The sequence below is a fragment of the Caloenas nicobarica genome, chromosome 19 (genome assembly GCF_036013445.1).
Source record: "Caloenas nicobarica isolate bCalNic1 chromosome 19, bCalNic1.hap1, whole genome shotgun sequence".
Taxonomy (NCBI): Eukaryota; Metazoa; Chordata; class Aves; order Columbiformes; family Columbidae; genus Caloenas; species Caloenas nicobarica.
The window spans coordinates 3,499,769-3,521,807 of record NC_088263.1 but is presented as its reverse complement, the minus strand read 5'-3'; the positions used below and the strand labels follow the sequence as shown (position 1 = coordinate 3,521,807).

Below are 22,039 nucleotides of genomic sequence, written 5' to 3'. Positions count from 1 at the left end.
TTTTCTGTCCTGTTTTCTCTTTTTCAGCTAAACAGTGCTATTTTGACAGGACTCATATTCTGTCTCAATGTGTCTCATTTCTGTTCCTGATAAAGAAAACCAGCTCTGGATTAATGCTTTTGTTGTTGTTGTTGAACATTGTTATGTTATTTCATAAACAATCTCTTCCTTTCTAACAGGATGGGAAAAGCTCGTCAAAACTTTTGCATTCCTGAGTAGTAACAATTTACTATACATTACTGAATCTAGCCGAAGATACTTGGCTGTGATTTATGAATGCTCAACCTCTGAAAATACAACCCTAGCTAGCTGTATAAGGCTATGCAGCGGTCACACAAGAAGCATCCTGTTTTTATGGGGGAAAATTTACATGAATAATGTTGCTGAGCCTCAATTTTATTCCAGGGCCACTTTACTTGATGCCTTAAAATATGCATAAAGCTTAAAGTTGAAGTTTGCAAGTAACAGATCAGATACGTTTCCCTCCTGTATCGTCTTTTATAAATTATTAGTCATGCAGATTGGGATTATTCAGTTAGACTCTATTCTTATAATACTTATGTATCGACAGTGCAAGTAAGAAAAGTGCTAAAAAGTCATTGCAGTCCACAGGCCAATAATAGATCATATAGCAAGATTTTCCATGTAGAAAAAACCAGACATTATTCTGTCATTTTCCACTGTTCCCATGCTAATTTTAAGCAATCAGTTGCATTTCCTCTGTAAACAGAGAACTTTCTATTCTTATTGAGAAAAAGACCTAAACTTTCAGATTTAACAGCATCAGAGACTTAGCTCTGATGGTTCCCAACTTGGTCATGTTGATTTCTGTGAATGCAGATTTCAATTTGAGATTAACATCAGTAACTCTGAAAATCCAAGTGTCTCTGCCCCCAGAAAGGTTTTATGGACAGAATAATGTAATATAAGGAAGACAAATCCATTAAGCTAAAGACATACAGACATGGAGGAATTTTCCTCTTTTTTATTGTTTTGGATTAGGAATAGTTTGGAAGAATAAATAGCATTCTTCACATGGATGCAATTAAAACCATAAACATCTGAATCTCTACTTTTGTAAACTCAGTGTCTTCCTACCCTTACAACAGGCATTATTGCAGTATTCACAGTCACTTTATAATGAAAAATACGGAGTTGTTAATAGTGCATAAAGTGGTTATAGTAATACCTACTTGTCTTGTAGGGGGTTGTAACTGATGCTGGCAAAACACTTGCAACTGTAAGATGGTCAATAAGCTGCTTCCTGTAAGCAGTCTTTTAGTACTAATATGATTATTGTTTATTATTATGGTTCTTTTCTTTCTGCTGTATTTTGCCATGTCTCTGAAGAGACTTTACAAGTTATCTGGGGCAGCTGAGAATGTGAATGTGTGCGTGTGGGTGCATCTCTGTGGCACCGCTTACAAATGAAATTCATTAACACAGAACATCATTAAGTAATAACTCATCACCTCTAGCCTGTAATCTGAGTAACTGATTGACTCTCTGTCCTTATTCAGAGGAGGAACCTGAGCTGGGACAATTTTCAGTATCAGAGACTGGCTGGGATGGTTTCCAGCTCACCTGGACAGCAGCCGACGGGGCCTACGAGAACTTTATCATTCAGGTGCAGGAGTCTGACAATCCCGAAGAAATCCGGAATATCACGGTCCCAGGCGGCCTGCGTGTTGTGAATGTTACGGGCCTCAAGGCCAACACACCTTATAACATCACACTTTATGGTGTGACCCAAGGCTACAGGACCAAACCCCTTTCTGTCAAAACCATGACAGGTATCTTTGCAAGTCGCTCATCCCGTCTCATGGCTCCTTTTGCAGACAGGGGTGTGAGCCGGAGCTGTTGCAACCGCTCAGCAAAGCTTGCTTGGCTTTACATGGGGTGCACTGAGCTCAGTAATGCGTGGCTGAATGTCTCTGGCATGGAAACGTCTCGTGAGCAGACTTTCCAATAAGAGTTTCATTGACCCCATGGAGCCCTTTGCTTTTAGGAATGCTTTTTCCACGCCCCCCCCCCGCTACCTCAGAATGGCTTGTTTTGTTCCCTTTACTCACTTTTCTGCTGGTTGACACTAACAGCAAAACCCAGCTGGCTGTTGTACATGCTCGAGGAAGCCCAGGTTGCCTTGTAACATCATAAAAAAATCTGTTCTTTATAGTGCAGATTATCAAATCCCAAGAGTATGTTTAGATTTTACCATTCAGAATCTACCTCTGAAATTACGCACCAGTTTCAGTGTAAATACAAACTCAGGGGTATAGCGTGTGCATCTGTCTCAAGGGCAAGGACAGACACCTTCTGTATGTTCTCATATAGAAAAGAAGACAAGTGAATTCCTACCGAGAGTAATATTGTATGGGAAGCCACATAAGGTTGTTGAACAGTCTGATTGGTGTGAAAAAGATACAATGCAAGACCAAATTCAGCAGAGCCACCGTTGTATAAAACTGCTCTAAACGAAGGAAGATAACCCCATATTATCAGAAGGCTGCATGAAACTAATCCAGAGCCACAAAAATAATTTCCTGCTTGATCTTGTGAAGACTACAGTTTTAAATGAGAGCTTATCATGAGCTCCAACTGTGAGAAGTAAATATGTACTTCTGTCTGTCCCGTGTGGCTCACTGACTCTTCCAGGTATTATGATCATTGGTAAAGAACAGGGTATGAATTAATTGGCAATAAAAGGGTACCTGTGTCCCTTCTTTCAGGTAATTTATTGTGGACAATGTCAGCTGTCTCTGGGCTTCCTCGCAGACCTTTGCAACCTCCTATGATTGTGACATGGCCAGAACTTGCTCATATTTGATTTCCCCCAGCACAGAAGGGAATGAAAGTACACGTAAAAACTCAACAGAATTAAAACGTCAAATGCAATAGAGCTTGCTTGGTTCAATAATGCTTTAAGCAGACTGGCTTAGGTAGAAATGTGTCTGGCATGAGGCGCTGGCTTTGGGCTGTGTCCTGCTGCAGGCCACAAGTCCTGTGCTTTGAGTCCCCGGTGTGAGCTGGTAGCAGATTGTCCATTGAAAACAGACAAATGCGGCTGGACTAAAGAGCCTGTACAGGGACAAACAAGAAAACAGACATCATGGGTGTCCTGCCTAAATATGCATATGCTCTCTTGTTACTGACTTAATGAAAACAGCAGAAGATGCCCTGCTGAGGTCTTCCCTTCCCTTTCTGGGTCATGCTCAGCACCCGGCTTTTCAAAATTTTCCCTTCTGGGGTCTTCCAATTGTCAGAATTTTCTGAGCCTTCCTGTAACGTGTCAGAAATATGTACAGAGAGGAAGAAACCCCAAGGCGGCTATCACTGCTTTGCATTTTGGTGCTGGCTCCAAAATTACATGCCAGCTTTCAAAGGCTTAAGCTGAAAGGGAAAGTAGAAGAGCAAAAAACCCACAGTGTTTTCCTTTGGATAAAGAATATAGCTCTAGTTTTAGCTTTTCTTAAAACTGGAAGCTGACTTTTCCAGATGCCCTGGGGGCATTCAGAAAAGTTCTTTTGCATCTGCTTTCATGCTCAGACCTTGAAGGCACATGGCTGCTCCTGGAGGTAAAAGAAAAAAACCATAGCTTTAAAGCTTGCATTAATTTTTTTTCCCCCCCTTTTTTCTTGCTTAATATTTTAAGATGCTTTCGTTTGCTTTCTTCCTCTTAGTACCTGTCTGCTTGTAGCAAGCTTTTGCTCAAACCCTTTTCTGCAGCGGCAGCTCGGGGTGCTGCAGCATGAGCAGAGAGAAGCACGGCATTTCTGAGCAGGAGGAATTTGGGACTGTTCCCTTCTGACCAATGTTGTTTCCCTCCTCAGGAGCGCACCCAGAAGTTGGTGAGCTAACTGTTTCCGACATTACTCCTGAAAGCTTCAACCTTTCTTGGACAACCACCAATGGGGACTTCGACATCTTTACTATTGAAATTATTGATTCTAACAGGTTGCTGGAGCCCATGGAGTTCAACATCTCAGGCAATTCAAGAACCGCTCATATCTCAGGGGTTTCCCCCAGCACTGATTTTATTGTCTACCTCTATGGGATCTCTCATGGTTTCCGCACACAGGCAATAAGTGCTGCAGCTTCAACAGGTACATAAAACCTACCTCAATACTAACTCTCCTTTCTTTTAACTCTTCCTTACAGGTTATGCCCCTTCCCCTGCCCCCAGCTCCCCCATCAGTCTTACCCATTACCAAATCCTCTACCTCATGGTTTGACATCTTGTAAGGAAGACCTGCCGGAGACATTTTGCACTGTGAATGTTAATCCACCATCACATCCAGCAAAGTCTGTCAATCACATTGTGATGTGATTTCATTCACACAATAAGTTTGCTCTTGTTCAGCATTAAGGTTGGGGCAACCCGTGGCACAGATGAGAAGCAAAATAAATTTCCCGAGAGCCAGGTGGGAGATGATTTGTTATGTTAGCCTTGCAACATGTGTTTGCATCTGTCACACAGCATAGAGGAGACACTATTTCTCCTGGATGAGCTGATTTCTAGATACAGTTTTTATCCTGATTCTCTAAATAGATTTCAGGCACATTTCACTCTGTGACAGCAGACTCCTGCAGGCAGATTCATTGCTTGAATTCAACTTCAGAATTCAGTTTACATGGGTTGGTGCACTGTGCATCTCGAGGTTTTACAGTTAACAGCTTTTCCAGAAAAGACAGGGAAGTCAAATGGTTGATGTACTCTAACCAATTACAGCATGAAAGTGGAAGGAGAGGACTAGACAATGGAAGCAGAAGGTGCATTCTAATAGTAGGCAGATAATAGCTCATATTGTGATCATTTAGCATCTTTACCAAATTTTGCCTACTGACATGATCTTAGGAAAATTTGTCATAGTAGTTTGTCATACAATAGATTAACGTGGTCAAACAGAATATCAAATTTCAGTGATCAGATAATACTGAGTTGCAGTTACTGGCATCAGCAGATTGTGAATATTTTCACTGAATCATTGTTAACATGGGCAGGGTCGCTGCAGGGACTATGATGTGGAAAATGTTCAGAGACGCAAGGCTAGATGATTATTTTATTTTGTTACTTTGAGTTTTAATAATTGCAATACATTTCCATTTGTTTTTCTTCCCGTAGTAGAGGAACCTCTCCTTAGCAAACTCACTGTATCAAATGCTACCTCAGACAGCATGTCACTCACATGGGAAGCGCAGGACAATGCCTTTGACCATTTTATTCTAGAAGTCAGAAACTCTGACTTCCCTTTGGACTCCCTGGTGCACACAGTGCCAGGGGCCTCCCGGCGCTATGTAGTCACCAACCTCAAAGCTGCCACTAATTACACCGTCCAACTCCATGGTGTAGTTGATGGGCAAGGTGGTCAGACCTTGACAGCACGGGCAACCACAGGTATTTCACTGTTTCGCCTTCAAGGTTTGCTTTTATCTCTTCTTTCTTTGGCTGTCCATTGAACTGCTCTAAAACGTGGCTCCAACTCATCATCGTTCCTTTGGTAAATTATGGGGTGATCACTGCAAGGGGAGGCTGAAATAAGCTGAGCTTGAAATCGCTTGGGAGAAGGCTGAAGAAGTGCCCCCAGCATTAAGGGAGCCAGTAGTAAACCATGATTGGTTTCCTTATATATACACTTACCTGCAAGTTCTGTGTATATATAATTGACTTGCTCCAGATAATGTTTTTCACAGAGTATCTTTGCACTTGGTCTGGAATAAAGTTCTTGTTCATCCCATCCTCACTCGCTTTGTTGTGGGTAGGAGGCCTTCATGTCTTTATCAGCCTAGAGAGGCACCTGCATGCCATTTTGGTTCTTTGTTCTTAAAACCAAATGTCTTCCAAGACATTTGCATCTCTTGTGGGAGTTTCATGCAGCATGCTGAATGACCAAACAAAACTGCATGGAGTGGTCTGGCCACCTTGTGCTGGTTCTGATGTTCTTCTCTGCCTTGTGTTATGTGTTCCCAGCAGAGAGCAGGGCTCAAAAATCAAGTTCACCCTTTCTTGATGGTCAGCCTACCACTTTGTCACTGGCATTGCTACCTTTGAGTCTGTAAGATCTGCCTTGTTTCACTGGATGTCAAAGCTTTTCCTCTGGTGATGGTGATTCCAGGATGGCGGAAGATCACTAAGACTTGCCTGAAGAGACAATTTCAACTTATTTTGCATGTAGTGTTATTTGGAGTCTGGATGTCCTGATGCGAACGTGCCTGACTGGATGCAAGCGGCATGTGAAGGAATGTGGCCATTTTGGGATGAGGTTGGAAAGGATCAGTTTGTCCTCTCTGACCTGCATGCGGGGCTGATGGCTCCATGCTTGATGTCACTGGGTTCTCCACCCAAGCCTTTTTGCTTTGTGAATATCCCCTCATCTCCTCTCCTGCCTTCAGAAGTACCATGCTTACATGGTGACACCTCCACTGTCAGCCATGAAGGCATTGATGGCCACTGGTTGAGAGCATGACAACAGCACGTGTCCTTAATTGGGGCCACTTGGATTCACCTCTTCCTAGACATTTCCAGAGAAGAAGGTGGACTATTATTTAAGAGTCTTGCAATGGGGAACGGGAGTAAAAGTTGGAACATCTTGCAGCAGTTCATGTTTAAGTTAAGAAAAGGATTTTGTTCTTTCACTCTTGTCTTTGTTGGTGGGATACATCTTTCTTACTTTTCTGCCAGCATGAATCACGAACACAGTTATTCTCCTGTATCTCACTGGCTGCATGTCCCAAGGTGTTCTTGATTTATACTCATTTGGCAAGAGAAAAAAGTAGAAAATCAGCCCTGAGAGCAGATATAGGATTCTCTGACCACCTGACTGCCAGGTGATGTTTGTGCTCTCTCTGTGCTCTAATGAATCTTTAAAGATTGTATACTAAATGAATAGCTTTAAACCAGGACGGGTAAGGAGATCTTCCTCTCCTCTAGTCTGAAGGCCAAGTTTTTCCCCTGGCGGGGGAGAGATGAGATTTTTTTTTAATTCTAATTATCAGAAAATATAAATCTTTGCTTCTTAAGGCAGTGCCCTGAGCACTGAACAGCTGGAAACGAGAGCAGCAGCAGTGTCGTGGGCTTTTTTGTTCAGTCTATTAGATATTCTCTGATGCTGCCTCATCAGAGGATGAGGAACACCTTATCTGTGGAGTCCAGGGAGGTTTTAGCCTGAGATTAGTGCTGAGATAATCACTGTTAGGATTGAAACCCTCTCATAAACTTCAGAGTCCAAAAATAAAAAAGTATCTACAACTCCAGGCACCAGAACACTAAAAAAGCTGAACTGGGATTTCAATGATGTCTGGTTTAGACTCACCTAATTCCTGCCTGAATCCTACTTTATCTACTTTGAAATTGCTGTGGGTTTGTATTCCCATCAAATTTCCTGTGCTGGGTTCCTTCTATGGTTTCACCACAGGACTGTACACTGTTGGTCATTCTGTAAATCAGGCCCACATTTCATTAGGAAAATTTAGTTTATTTAAGAAAATTGAATGAGAAAAAACTAACAAAAACCAACCAAACAAAAAAACAAGCAAAAAAAAAAAGAAAAAAAAAAAAAAGAAAAAACCCCCCACAAATTAAGTCAGCACTAATTTCAGTGGCTTCTTTCCAAAACCTTACAAAATAGCTCTCACAATGCTCTTTTTTTCTTCAACCACTGCAAAACAAGGCTAAAACATTCAGCCTTATCTTTAGGCATCTATAAACCTCCACTGCTATTAATAATTATTAATAATTGCCAATAATTGTTAATAATTATTAATAATTATTAATAATTATTAATAATTTTAATAATTATTAATATTTTCCCCAGCCCCCCCGGAGTAATGCCGTCTCTTCACCTGTGTTCCTTTCTCCCCCAGAGGCTGAGCCACAGCTGGGCACGCTCACACTCACAAACGTTACCCCCGACAGCTTCAACCTCTCCTGGACCACCAGAGATGGGCCTTTTGCCAAGTTCGTTATACGCGTTAGAGATTCCCTTGCAGCACACGAAGCCCAGGAGCTTACGGTGTCGGGAGGCGCTCGCAGCGCTCACGTCTCGGGCCTGCTAGATCGCACTGGCTATGACATTCACATTAAGGGGACAACCCACGCGGGTGTTCACACAGAGCCCCTCACGGCTTTTGTCATGACAGGTACCCGCTTGAAGGTTTGAAGTCTATTTATTGGCTCATAAAAAAGTGATACTTGATCATGAATTAAAAAAAAAAAAAAAAAGACTCTACAGCACTGAATATCTTGTCCAGCAGCAATGGTTTTGTTTGCAAACTTTGTGCAAGGATGGGTCAGAGCAGTTATGTTGACCTTAAAAATAATTTCTAGGAGGAGTAATAGTTTAAAGTGAGTTAAGAGCCCTCCTGAGTCTTTCTCCCATATCTAATAATCTTTTTTAACGCCTAAAGTTTGAGGGGGAAATTTGTCTAATACTCAGTAGTTGCATCTGAAGGATCCTGGATTTTAGAATACCTCCTGTGATGTCCCCTCTCTTATATCCAAATACTTTGGCCACATTTTGACTGGAGTCAGTTGTACATCAAATGCTTCCTAGATGATTAAGTAAATGCCACAGAGTTCACCTTGTATGTATTGTATGGCCAATATGTGCTACTAGGGCTTGTCACAGACATATGGAGGCCCTAAATAGGATTAGTGAAGAAAACGAGGCCTTTTCCTTTTTCTCCTTTCTTCATTAACACGCAGGGGGAACACCAGCTGCAGTAGCATCATCCCTCACAATATCCGTGAAAAGAAATGTCCATCATAATTTTCCTTAAGGCAAATAGTCACGTTTTGCACCACCTCTGATCTGCCCTGATGACATTCAGTCACACAGGAAGAAATCAGCAACTCTGCTTTCAAACCCCCTGCTTTTTTGCTCCATCAGAGCACAAATACTCCTTTTTTACATAAACTGTGGACACTGGTATTTTGAGAGGAAGATTCCTGCAGCTAGGTAAACATGTGGCTCTTTACACAGCAGAAGGATGTGCCAACAGTTCACATAAACCTGCTGGGTTTAAACTGTTGGTGTCACTCAACACCCATCTCAGGAAACTAATTTCAGCATTTTGAGCTCTTTATTTGTTTACCCACCCTCCCCAGAGACCAAATCAATACGTGAATCTTGGGGGTTACTTGATTAGAAGCAAATAAGCCACAAAAATGTCTCCAAGTTGAGTAAATTTGAGCTGAATCTCTGGCACCCAAATGTGTAAACATCAAAACATGAGGACTCCTAAACGATAAAACTTTAGAAGGGAATATTTACACCGAAGTCTAACAGAACATAAATTTCAGCAGCTATGAAATGTCAAAAACAAACCCCAAACCCTTTTCCAGATGAAGTTCTGTGTTTAACTAACTTTATTTTCTTAAGTGAGTGGAATTTGAGTGGCGGGAAGGTCAGATGAGTCAGCTCCTGAGCCAAAAAAGCAAGGTTTGTCAAATGATTTAGAGAAATACTAGTAATGCCTGGGATCCAGGATCACGGCCCGTTAATCTTCCTGTTTGACTTGTTGGATTTTGAGTGAGCGAAATACAGTGAGAAACTATCTTGTGAAAATCTGGCTTTTTTTTTTTCTTCAGAGACTTGGTGGGAAGGTTTTGAGGAGCTGATCCATGTCTTCTAAACTTTGACAAATGCCGATGGACAAATTATTGCTTTGTTCTGCATTGGCCTCAGCCCCCAGCCAGTGCAAACTCTGGCTTCTCTCCTATCCCCTGCAAAAATCAGTCTTGCAAGTATTTAGTCCTTGCACTGGCTATGACCCTGACAGATCAGTGTTCCACTTCTGGCAGCCCTTCTGGCATCTCTGACCCCTTCACCATTGGAAAGAAAAGCTGGAGATATCCATGTGAAGTAGAGAGGTGAACAAGCAAAACACCGAAATTGTGAATGCCAAAGCTGAGGCTTGTCCCTAAAGCACCGATGGTGGATACAAGTGGAAGGAATTGAAAGCTTTCTGCATAGTATTTCTAAAACAATTTTGGTTATAACTTACAGTGCATGTGTAACAGGACAAATGTGCTTACACAGTGAGCTTGGAAGGAATTTCAATGGAACTTGTGAGACAAGGTGCTGAAACACCCTTGATGAAAATTAAGAATTGAGCATCTAATTTCTGGAGGCTCCATTGAAAATCCTGTTCTTGTGGTCCTGACTATGCACCTCTATTAAATCCATACTTTGGGGAAAAATGTGGTTTACGTTTGGTGGAATCTGTAACGCTTTCTAATTTGCAATGTTTTTCGCTTCTTTTTTTTTTGTGTGTGTGTTTTGCACCTTCCCTCCTTTTAGAGGCCATGCCCCCACTGGAAAACCTAACTGTCTCTGATATTAACCCTTACGGGTTCACAGTGTCGTGGATGGCATCGGAGAATGCCTTTGACAACTTTCTAGTAGTCGTGGTGGATTCTGGCAAGCTGCTGGACCCACAGGAGTTCCTCCTTACGGGAGCCCAGCGGCAACTGAAGCTTAAAGGCCTTATTACTGGCATTGGCTATGAGGTTATGCTTTATGGTTTTGCCAAGGGGCACCAAACAAAGCCCCTGAGCACTATGGCTGTTACAGGTATTTTAACGTGAACAAATTGTTCTCTTTCACCCTTTCTCTTGCTTTTCTTTCTTACACGGAAGATGTTTTATGCAATCCATTTGCAAAGCAAACCTTGGCTTTTGCATCCTTTTCTGCTTCGTGGCTATTCTCCTGATTTAAGATAGGTTCATCAAGGAAATTCTGTTCTTTTTAACTTCATGTTTCCCTTTTGTCTTTGTGAGGGACCCTGCAGAGGTGCATGACGTGGGTTAAGGGGTGAAAGTTTCTGTATGGTCATGCAGGTACTTCTAACCAAAATCTTTAAAGAAAAACGGCTGCATGTGGGAGCTCGTCTTGGTAACAGCTGCTGGGCACATCAGCATCCTCCAGCTTGCCAACCGACAGGACCTTCAGGAATTGCCAGACTGGATTTCTTGCCTGGTGCCTCCTTTCTTTCACTCTGTGTGGGTTCCACACACAGATCCTCGAGTGCTGTCATTGCCACCCATAAAGTGGGCATCTCTCTCCAGAAAGCCTTAGCTCATGTTTTCAACCTCATCATAGCTGTTGGTTTCTAGCAGCATTTGAACTTTCTTGAAAAATCTTTGCAGACTGATTCTCTAGCCCCGTAACCATCAAGTCTCATTTGCATGTTGCTGACTGTGCAGCAGTAAAGCTGGGGGCTACTTGATTGGAGATTCATGAGAAAGTAAAACGGAATGTTGTTCTGGGGAAGAAAGAAATGCATTGGAGGTGCTGTAAGACAATAACCACTCCAGCAGCATTTCTCTAGGTAACGATGCCTGACCATACTCAGATAAATGTATTTTGTAGGTAATCAATAACTTACAGCTCCTGGGACCCTCATTAATGGGTTTATTTCACTAAACACAGTAGGTCTTGCATTTGGATTTCAGCGTGCCGTTTAAAGGATATGAATTTTCATGATTCCCCTTTACTACTTTGGTATTTGTATAATATCGAAGTAAAGGATTCATCTGATCGAAAGCATCACAGATACCAAAGTGCATGAAATAAAGGTTTTGCATGAAGAAAAATACTCTTTCCAGTAGCTTTTGTGTTGTGTTCCTAACAGAGAGACCTCACAATATTACAGGCATGCCTGCAGTTCTATAACAAGAGCTTGTTTTTATCCTACACAAAGGTTTCACATGGGTAGCAAGGGAGAAACGCACATAATACTATTAGCATGTGTAACTTTGCATGTCAGAGGTGAATGGTGTTATGTCCATGCAGTGGATTTGCTATTGAAGAGTGAAAGTTTGAATGGCCCTGCACACACTCACATGTCTTCTTCAGTATTTGTATAATGCTAATGTTTCGGGTTTTTTTTCAATAGCTGGCAGATTGTTTCCCTTTCTTTGAACTGTGGTGGGATTCTTGCAGTACACTAAATCCAGACCTCGGGCAGGTCTCTGATGAGCTGATTTTAAAAGATCATTTTTTTTCCCTACTGCTATCTTCTTTTTTTAGAAGCAGAGCCCGAGGTCGACAACCTTCTGGTTTCAGATGCTACTCCAGATGGCTTCCGTCTGTCCTGGACTGCAGATGATGGGGTTTTCGACAGTTTTGTTCTAAAAATCAGGGATACCAAAAGGAAATCGGATCCACTGGAGCTAATAGTACCAGGCCATGAGCGCACCCAGGATATAACAGGGCTGAAAGAGGGGACTGAATATGAAATAGAGCTCTATGGAGTTAGCAGTGGACGGCGTTCCCAGCCCGTCAGTGCAGTAGCAACCACAGGTATTGTGTTTGGAGTAGGAAACGCATAAGACGTTAATGCCTTTTTTCTTTCAGCATCTCTTCTTTTCCTAGCCAGCTCGGGCTGTTACTGGGGTGTTTGAACTGTCTCCTGCATGTCCCTTATCCAGATTACTCATTCAGTGGGGTGTAATTATTTATAATCAGTCATCTCCAATTCCTGAGCTTCGTCACTCTCTAGTTTATATGGTTCTATTTAATTACTTTCACGATCTGGAATTAGGCAGCAAAGTCTAGCAATTAAAGCACTGGCTTTGAGAGCTGAGAAATATTTTCTCTGTATCAGCCTTTTTCAGTGGTTTCCTGGAACTAATTGCATATCACCACTCCACAACAATTTACCTCCCTAGAAAAGAGGTATGACAAAATGAGTTTACCAGAGTTATTGAGAAGTTCGTTTATGGCTTTATCAGTAAAGGTTTAAGCACCATTAGTTTAGACTGATCTTACCTGGAGCAACGTGTGGTCGATAATTCAAAAGAAACTTGAGTTTCTTGCAAAATCAAAGCTTTGAACTCCCTCAACAGAAGTTAATTTATGTTCTTATTCTTGGCTGTCAAAAATTCTGATGTAAATTAGCTTAGTGACTTACCCAGGTAAAATCATCCAGAAGAAAACACGGCACTTTTGAATGAAGCTTTTCAATTTTTTTCCACCAAAATCATGGCTTCATTTTGAAACATATTTAAATCTAGAGCAAATGAAGTACTGTCCTGCGACCCAAAATATATATATATTTTTTAATTTTGAGCTTGCTGATATGAAAACATAATAATTTCAAATCAATCTAATTCCAGGAGGAGGGGAATGAGAAGGGGAAAGGTAAATTTAGTGTTTGAGGAATCCACCAGAAAAGCATGAAAGAGGCATTTGCTCAGCTGGATCTGTGTACTCTAGACAACACGCAGAAAAGCGACAATGATAACTCAGGGTTGAACAGCTTTTCCTGGAATAGCACGGCCTCATGATTCACCTGAATGCCTGCGGTGCAGTTGGTAGCATGGAAAGACACATTTCTGGCTGGCTCCACTGATTGCACCGCATCCTTTGCATAAACAGCAAGGGCACATATATGCATTCCCCCAGACATTTACATGAAGCAGAACGTGCATCCATCGCAAACCACCTTTCTCCAGGCTCATGCGGGTCACCTTGTAATAGAGAGGGATGTTTAAAGTCAACTGCACTTGTTAGGATCATGTCCCCATTTTCCCTGACTTCCAGGATATTTATGATAAACCACAAAGAGTTATCATTTTCCTCATGACCACGTTCTTATTCAGTATTTTCAGGGAGATTTAGCACATTACCTACTGAAGCAAATAGTCCAAAATATGTTTGTCAGATGTAAATAGCCCATGGATAATTGATAACAGAGCTGGAGCCACAAAAATCCAGCTAAATAATTTGGATGCTTCCTGATTCCTAGAAGAAAACCAGTGAACATATTCCTATAGTCTGTAATGAAAGAGCGATTTTTTAGCAAAAGAAATCCCCAAACAATATCAGCTATTCAGGTATCATGGGTGCTTTAGCAACCTCACAGGGAAGTTCTCCATCCCTCATACATCTCCATCCCTTGTTAGTACAAGGAATGATGCTGGAGGATAGTGCTAATTACCTGTATCTGCACAACAGATGAGCAAAGTTTTTTTAATGAGTGACATGGCAGAAGCACGCTGGCCTTTTTTTATGCCTGCTTAATTTTGGCTTTCAGGTAGCTCCAGAAGATGGTTTCATTTGCTCCTTTTTCATTTTCCTGTGCTCAAAGGTACCATTCTCACATCTCCAGGACTCATTTCAGGACTGATGCTTGCTCTGATGCTCCATTATACTTTCTTTGCCAAGTTTGCTCCCAGGAAAGTAGCCACAGTTGGGGTAGTTGAGGATGTGGAACTCTCTTGTAGTCAAAGATCTTCTTACTCCTGTTTGTTATGCAGCAGTTTACCTGGTACAGAAAACAAGCCTGAAGCCCCTGGAAGTGTGCACAACAGAGTCCAATGGGATAGATTGGGTACTTTATTTTCTGGGAAAGGCTGCAATTCCCTGTGTGCATGAAAACCAAGTGCTGCTCCAACTCTTTGGTCTCTAGAAGCATCACTGGCACTTTTTACCAGCCACTAAGAGCATCTACAATGTCAAAGAGAATCAATGTGATTTTCACTTCTCTCTCTTTACTGGGTTTTCTTTATGCTCTTCTGTTTCCTTCGAACTGTACCTATATCAGTATAAACTTTTTGTGCGATATAGCTTTACCAACTCCACCTTGCTTTCATTGTTATCTTTAATTCTTTTCTTTCTTTCTTTAGCTTTTCCACGCGAGTAAACCCCACATACCCAACACGTCTAGTGAACTCCAGAGAAATAATTTACATTTCTCTTGAGAGCTCGGTTGTTTTTCTTTCCTTGCCTCTCAGTTGATTTAGTGCATTGCTGCTAGAGCTTTGGGGTCACATGGAGCAATCAACCCTCTGACTTCTTTCCCGCAGACACGCTCTTTCCAAGCTATTTCAAGCACAGTCTCTTTTCTGCCCCCCTTTCTCCCCCCTTCTCTCAGCCTGTCTCCACTGCTCTTAATGTGGCTGATGTTTGGTAATCTCTCCTTTGTGCTAATGGCCTACTCTGTGTGGGCTGTTTATTTTTTTAACACATGTCAAGGTTGTTTTGGTTACAGTCAAAAGAGTGAATTGGAAGTGAGATGCTCAATATAAACTTTGCAGTGGCAGGTCTCTTTACCACATCCTTCTAGAAGCCCTTTCCATGATTGCCTTGCAGTAGCTTAATCAGGGCTTAAACTGGAATGTTTCAGATACACATTGGTTTGCATCTCAAGATACACGTTGGTTTGCATGTTAAGATTTTGGCAAAACTTGGGCTTTGTTTGCCCAGCTTACTAATTTAATTTATATATGGAAATGCAGTGCTCAGGCTTACGCAGGGAAGGGCTGGAACCCACGAGTGCCTTCCTCATGGTGGTCATACTTGAATGTCCTCTGGATGGATGTGCTTCAGTGAACCTAAGAAAAATCATGGGCTCAGATAGAGAATCCAAGAAGAAAATCTTGTCGCTTCTAGTTTGAAGCCAGTGCTTGAGAGGACGGACCCTTGATGAGCTCAGGGAACCTGAGTCTCATTCTTTTTTAAGTATCTTATAGTAGAAACTTTATGCCTAGGAAGAGAGATCTCCCCATTGCTAAGGGCTGCCATTGCTGTGTGTCACAGACATGGCTCTGAGGCTCAGTGGAAAGACTAAAAATCATCCAAGTCAAACTAGAGTAGAAAAAATGATAAATATAATTGCATTCCTGTAAGTATTCCTCTATACTTTTCTATAACACTGAAATCTGATTCTTCTGCGTACATGCTGTGTAGATATGTGTCTGGGATGTTTTTTTAAGCTATGCGCTACTGTAATGTTACTGAAAAGGGAAAATTTAGACCAAATAGATTGTTGCTGTCAGTATGTAATGAAACCATTAACTGTTTACTATTCCCTGCATCAGTGTTGTTTGGGACAGAATACTGATGTCATCAGCTCTTGGGATGGAGGAATAAGAGAATCAGTGTTCCTGCACTAAGGACTGATAAGCAGTTGATTTACCTTTTCTTTCTATGTGGTGTGTTTGTTCTCTGTTCTCCAATGGCAGTTGTTGGATCTCCCAAGGGAATTTCGTTCTCTGACGTCACAGAAAACTCTGCTACGGTCAACTGGACACCCCCTCGCACCCGCGTGGAGAACTACCGCATCTCCTACGTCCCCATCACGGGAGGTGAGCAACTGCCAGGAGCAACAGGGAGAAAGTTTGTATAATAAAACGGAGAGCAGAAAGGGTTTGTTGTGCTGATATCCGTGTCTCAGATCATCTCTTTTTCTTCAAACTGCTGACCAGGAATGTGGGTACACATACAAGGTCTCAGTAGTCAAGCTCTGCCTGAACAGAGTGTCCTACATCCCATGGACAAGACTTGTCGGGAGCTCAGAGCTCGATGCTGCAATGGTTGTACCCCTAGTTAGGACCGTGTTCACAAAAATCCCTGTTCCCACTGAGCCTCCTGAGTAAGGATTTATTTCCAAACTCATTATTTTGTAGGCACTTTATGAGCTAAGCATATTTGAAAAGGTGACCCTTAGAAACGATAACCATAATCCATAGTTGTAATAGTTTTCCAAGGCAGTGATTTTTCTTAGTACTACCCAATGTTGTGTCGTTCCATCCATTATGTCTGTGTTCTAGCGTTCTGCTTAAAAAAACTTCCTATACTTAAACATTTTTAGCATAACTTAGGGACATCTCTGAAAGGAAACAGCTAAAGAGCAAACACTAGAGATGTCAGGACCACAAAAGACATGCTGTTGACTAAGGCAAGTAAAGATACAGACCTTGAGACAATACAGTATGTAAGCACATGTGCAGCTTTAAATATATAGTGATGCTACAGAAGAAAAGGAGCAAGGCACAATCATGAAGTTCAGCACTTGTCTAAGTGCCTGCCTGGAATAAACGCAGAACTTGAAACAAATATGTGGCCTAAGTGCTCACCCACACATGCAGCACCTCTTAAAATAATATACACTATATCTTTATTCAAAATGACATGGGTGAAGGAGAAACTTCCAGCCCTTACCAGAAACAAAGCAGATCTAAACAGGTGTACAGACTTCATGTTGAGTGTGCTGTGTTTTCACCTTACATCTCATTTATAAAATTATATTTTTCTGAACAGTAGCGTTAATTTTTTTCTTACTGTTGGCATACCACTAGGAATGAGGACAAACTAATGATTTAGGTGCCATGGCAGCAATATTTTTTCCTGAGGCTGCCCCTTGATATCGGTGATTTTAACTAACTGGGGAAATTTCCCCTCCTTCTGTACAAGTACATCCCTGTTGCTCATAATGTCTTTAACTTGAAACACATCCTTCAAGCGTTGTCTCACTAATCCCTTGGTGTTTGGCTTCATCGTAGGTACTCCAAATATTGTTACAGTCGATGGAAGCAAGACAAGGACCAAGTTGGTGAAGTTAGTCCCAGGTGTAGACTACAACGTTAGTATCATCTCTGTGAAAGGCTTTGAAGAAAGTGAACCCATCTCTGGCATTCTGAAAACAGGTAATACACAAAGAGCAAATAGCAGGTTTTCAAATGTCTTGTCTGTGCTGTAGGGGAGACTCTGGAATTGGAGCTGCAGACCCACTGAGATCCCTTTTCTGCTGTCCACAGCAACTGCAGGAAGTTTTTTGTCCACTCTTTCCTTGCGTCTTTGTATTTCAGATGAGTATAGAACTTGTATGTTTGGGCTTCCATTTGCTAAATACTGAACCAACCTGCAGTGAGGCAGAGATAGTTCATGTATTTACAGTCCTAATACGTAAGAAAAAACCCCAGAAGTTTAATTAATACCGTTTTACAGATGAGGGAGCAAAGGGCCAGTTCAGCTGAACAGGTCAGACCAGTTTCTGTTGTGGACTCAAACTCCACATCTCCCAGGTCCCAGACTGTGTCCTAAGCAGAAAAACATTATTTTTCCTGGTTTTGATTCAATACAGCTTTAAATATCCCTGCAGAAATCAGGGTCCACTATGCTGACCCCACCTGCAGTCTCATTCCTTCATTCTTTTTTGGGGGCTAACAAGTGTTCAGAGAACTGAAGCGAGGAGTAAGATGGTGCATATTGAAAAAGAACATGAAATTTATAGCCCAGTCCAGCTGTACTGAACACAGATATCTATCCCAGTTCAGGGAGAGCATAAAACTATGTGCAAAATAGAGTCCCATGAGAAAACAAGGCAGGATGCATAGGGATTTTGGCTCCCTGGCTATTTGGTTGATTTATTTTTAAACGTGCAGGGCAAGCTGGTGGAAGGTCACAGTGGCTATCAGCTGCCGTCACATTAGTTATTTTTCCCAGCTCTGTCTCCTGAATTTGCTCCAAAAAGCAGTCCAGATTTGAGGGTGTTGAGAGGAATATGTCAGCTCTGACAGAGCCGTTAAGATTGATGATATCAAGACTGATCTGAGAACATAGTCTGTTCCCAGCGTTTAATCTTTCCACACATTGACCTCCCTTTCCCGTGGAGGCATTTGATGTCTCTTTATAGGCACTGACGTCTTTTCTGCAGAGCTCCGCTATTCCAAAGGGGATCATAAAAGCTGCATCAAGCAGCACGTTTGCGCATTTTATATCGTATATTTACAGCTGAGCATCGCACAGAGTCATGAATGTTTGTCAAATTCCCTCAATCTGTTATTCTCTGTCTTTCAGCTCTGGACAGCCCGTCAGGCCTGGTAGTGGTGAACATCACAGACTCTGAGGCTCTGGCCACCTGGCAGCCAGCGATTGCTGCTGTGGATAATTACGTTGTCTCCTACGCTTCCGAGGATGGTAAGAAGAGTTAGCGGTGGGTCAGGGAGTCGAGAGCATCACAGCTCTCGAGAGATGCCCAGAAGTGGCTGCAGCATCCAGGAGGATGGCGTGGGCTGTTATTTGAAGGAGATGCCTTGCTGGAAGCGTTTAAAGAATGATCATTTTAGTTTTGCATTCCTAAATCAGACACGAACAGAGAGGACTGGTGTCTTTGGAAAGATGGTGCTATAATTCATATGAACACTAGAGAGCGCTAATACTTTTAGATAAAGGGCTGGTATTAATTCAGATTCAACAGAGAGATGGGCTCTGGGCTTTTACTATTTTGCACTTGATCCCAGCTAGTAAAAAACCCCAAAATAGATCACTGAGTGGAACATGTTGCTGAGCACATCATGACATGTCTGAATAATGCCGGGACCTGTTTTCTCCTGTGTTTTCTTCTTAGAACCAGAAGTTACTCAGATGGTATCAGGAAACACTGTGGAGTACGACCTGAAGGGCCTTCGACCTGCGACCGACTACACGCTGAGTGTCCACGCGCTGAAGGACGCGCAGAAGAGCGAGACCCTCTCCACCCAGTTTACTACAGGTGCTGTGTCCCACCTCTCTGCGGGGAGAGCTGCCACCTCTTCTAGTCCCATCTGCCTTACATTTCTCTAATGCCATAAAGTCAGCCGGCACGTTGTGCTTTTTTTCACTAGAAATCTAAATTTTGGTAGTATTTGCACCAAATTTTCTCTGGTGGCTGACCCAGAAGGTGGTTGTCTGTCACCAATTCCACAGGTTCTCACAGAGATCAGGAGCTCTTCTTTGGGGGCTGAGGTTGGGCTATCAATGCTGAAGTTATCCAATTGGTTTCGTACTTTCCGTGAGCATCAATGAAATCACGGCTGTTTCTCATATTCCTCAGTATTACTTGACTTGTCCCAGGGCCTTAACTAGAGAGCCAAGAGCCGAGCTGTACAAAGCCAGTGTTGTAATTACAGTGGAGAAGGGAAGCTGTAGCCAGACCAAGTATGAAAAGTTTTCCTATTCGAAAGAGGCATCATTGGAACCAAAGTTTTTCTTTCTGAAAATATGTAAATACTGATCTATCTTCTTGTGTGAAATAACGAAAGGCACGCTTTTGTTTCAAGTGACATTTCATTGGAACCGCTAATAAACTGAAGTGCCTGAGACAGGTCAATATTTTAAATTACATAAATACCTGTATTTTAAAACTTCCAATGGGAAAATCACTTTTCAATCACAGAATTCAGGTTGAAGTATTTTTTTATTTCAGATTTTGGAGAAGAAAAAATTTGCTTTCCTGCTCTCTTTTAATAACTGCCCATGAGATAGCCTGTGTGCTAAACTCCATATAGATGCGATTGTAATTAATTCATTGTCTCCTTCAGGACTGGATGCTCCAAGAGATTTAAGTGCCAGTGAGGTTCAGTCAGAAGCAGCTGTGATAACTTGGAGACCTCCACGTGCTCCTGTCACTGGTTATCTCCTCATCTACGAGTCCATTGATGGCAGAATCAAGGTATAGAATGATTCTATAGCACTTGTAACCAAACCAGAAGGGCTGTGCCTCAAAACTGGGCTGTAGAGATGCTCCGAAGTGTCCATCAATGGTACATAATTATGTGGTTAAGTAAATGGTAAAATACTAAGTACCCGTAAAATACTAAGTACCTCTTTCAGTGCTAGCTTGAACACGAATGCGTTTAAAACCTGCTTAAGTACTTTCCTACATTATATCCTGAAACACAAGCTCAGATGCAGCCTGAATTTTGATGTCTCTCCACAATATGGGTAAAAGCACAAGCAACCGTTTTCCCTCATTCCAAACCTGTATGGAATTCCTCTTTCTAAACCCGGGAGAGTCCATCCCCGTGCAAGTGAGGTGTGTAAGGCAGGATGAATCGCCTCTAAAAGTGCCTCTTGCTCCCCAATAAATTTATTACGTTCCTACATGAATAGTTTACATTAGATGCTTAAATATGAATGAGGTGAACCCCAGCAAAAGCGACAGATGATTTTGGATGCCCAGCCTGTTACATTACATTCTGATTTTCAAGAAGGCAAATTCCCTAAGCATGCAGAAAATCAGTCTTTTAAAATAACAGAAAAACTGCCTTTTGAAGACTGGAGTGTGATACTTCCTTACCCTAAAGGATGATTCTTCTCTATTTTTTGTGAGTTTCACAGGGACATCTATACAATGTGTAAGTTCAAGGCATGTCAACATTTATGCCAATGTGCTTTTAAACCACACAGCTTATACATTATGATGGTAAACATTCATTTCCAGGCAACTTTTCTCGAACTTCTAAAGAAAGTTAGCCTGATAAAATTCTTAGAGAAATACAAGTTTTGTATTAAATAATTTAGATAGTTAAAACTACCATAAATAATTATCACAAAAAATAGTGTGACAAACTAAAATACGGAACAGTTCTGGTCATTACGATTTTCTCACTGAGATTTCCCTGTATTTTTTCTCCTCCCCATAGGAAGTCATCCTGAACCCCGAGACAACTTCCTACAGCCTGGCAGAGCTGAGCCCATCTACCCAATATACGGTGAAACTCCAGGCGCTGAGCGGATCCCTGAGGAGCAAAACGATCCAGACTATTTTCACCACAAGTAAGGACCTTAGAGCATGTGCACGGCTGAAATAACATCTAAGTTACTGCTTTCAGGACAGAGCTGAGCTCTGCAATAAGCAGACACAGACCTCACAGGTGATTTTTAACCCGGTTGTCAGTGTGCACTTTGTTTGCTCGTAGTGTCCGTGCAAAATCCCTGTTTCCCTGAGCTGTAGTGTCATCTGCTTCCCTCAGATTGGCAGGATAAAATTATTTTCTTTATATCCATGCACATCACCTCTGTAGTCCTCTTTGTGATGAAACATCCTGCCTTTCCCATGTAAAATATCGAACTCTTTAAAATCCAAACCGACACTCTGATTTACCTCTGTATTGATGCGTAGCAAGCTGTTAAAACGAGTCAGCGCTTTAAGGTGAAATGAAGCAAACCACATACACAAAAAAATCAGTTCAGTGCTCCAAGGAGATGAATTTCTGGGCAGGTTTTTTTTCTCTTCTTTCTGAGGTCGGTCTTTGCAAAGCCACACAGCACGTTCCAGCTCTAACAGGACAGGTCTCCAGTGAGCTGAAAGTAGGGTTCTCTGAAGGTCACTTTACAGCTGATATTAAAAAAAAAAAAAAGAAAACCAGTTGTTGTTCAGTATTAACTGAATTAAATTCTAGGTAGCTAAGGCACAGGGACCTACAACGCTCTGGAACGGGAGCAACCGCCTCTCTGTGAGCAGCCACTGTGAAAAACTCGTCCTTGGACAC

At 41.9% G+C, this 22,039-nt stretch overlaps 2 protein-coding genes across 5 annotated transcripts in view; both read left to right on the top strand.

The window, feature by feature from the left end:
- The window catches only part of LOC135996412 (tenascin), a 69,897-nt gene that overhangs the window by 43,497 nt on the left and 4,361 nt on the right, over positions 1–22,039 (top strand). For 2 of the 4 annotated variants that reach the window (XM_065648346.1, XM_065648347.1), the window contains 9 exons: positions 1,521–1,793; positions 3,831–4,103; positions 12,030–12,302; positions 15,968–16,090; positions 17,288–17,431; positions 18,585–18,704; positions 19,135–19,278; positions 20,087–20,217; positions 21,191–21,323. In XM_065648346.1, the coding sequence (XP_065504418.1) occupies positions 1,521–1,793; positions 3,831–4,103; positions 12,030–12,302; positions 15,968–16,090; positions 17,288–17,431; positions 18,585–18,704; positions 19,135–19,278; positions 20,087–20,217; positions 21,191–21,323 (1,614 nt within the window). The remainder of the gene's footprint in view (positions 1–1,520; positions 1,794–3,830; positions 4,104–12,029; positions 12,303–15,967; positions 16,091–17,287; positions 17,432–18,584; positions 18,705–19,134; positions 19,279–20,086; positions 20,218–21,190; positions 21,324–22,039) is intronic. The other 2 variants (XM_065648348.1, XM_065648349.1) reach the window with 2 other exon arrangements.
- LOC135996493 (tenascin-like) lies at positions 4,758–10,585 on the top strand. The gene is made up of 4 exons (XM_065648546.1): positions 4,758–4,770; positions 5,123–5,395; positions 7,861–8,136; positions 10,299–10,585. Exons 1-4 carry the CDS (start codon positions 4,758–4,760, stop codon positions 10,583–10,585), a joined length of 849 nt encoding a protein of 282 aa, XP_065504618.1.

What these genes read in the sequence shown, in the direction of transcription:
- LOC135996493 (XM_065648546.1), top strand. An exon ending in GACAGCACGGGCAACCACAG is followed by an intron (nt 5,396 to 7,860) that starts GTATTTCACTGT and finishes TTTCTCCCCCAG; the next exon opens with AGGCTGAGCCACAGCTGGGC. An exon ending in CACGGCTTTTGTCATGACAG is followed by an intron (nt 8,137 to 10,298) that starts GTACCCGCTTGA and finishes CCCTCCTTTTAG; the next exon opens with AGGCCATGCCCCCACTGGAA.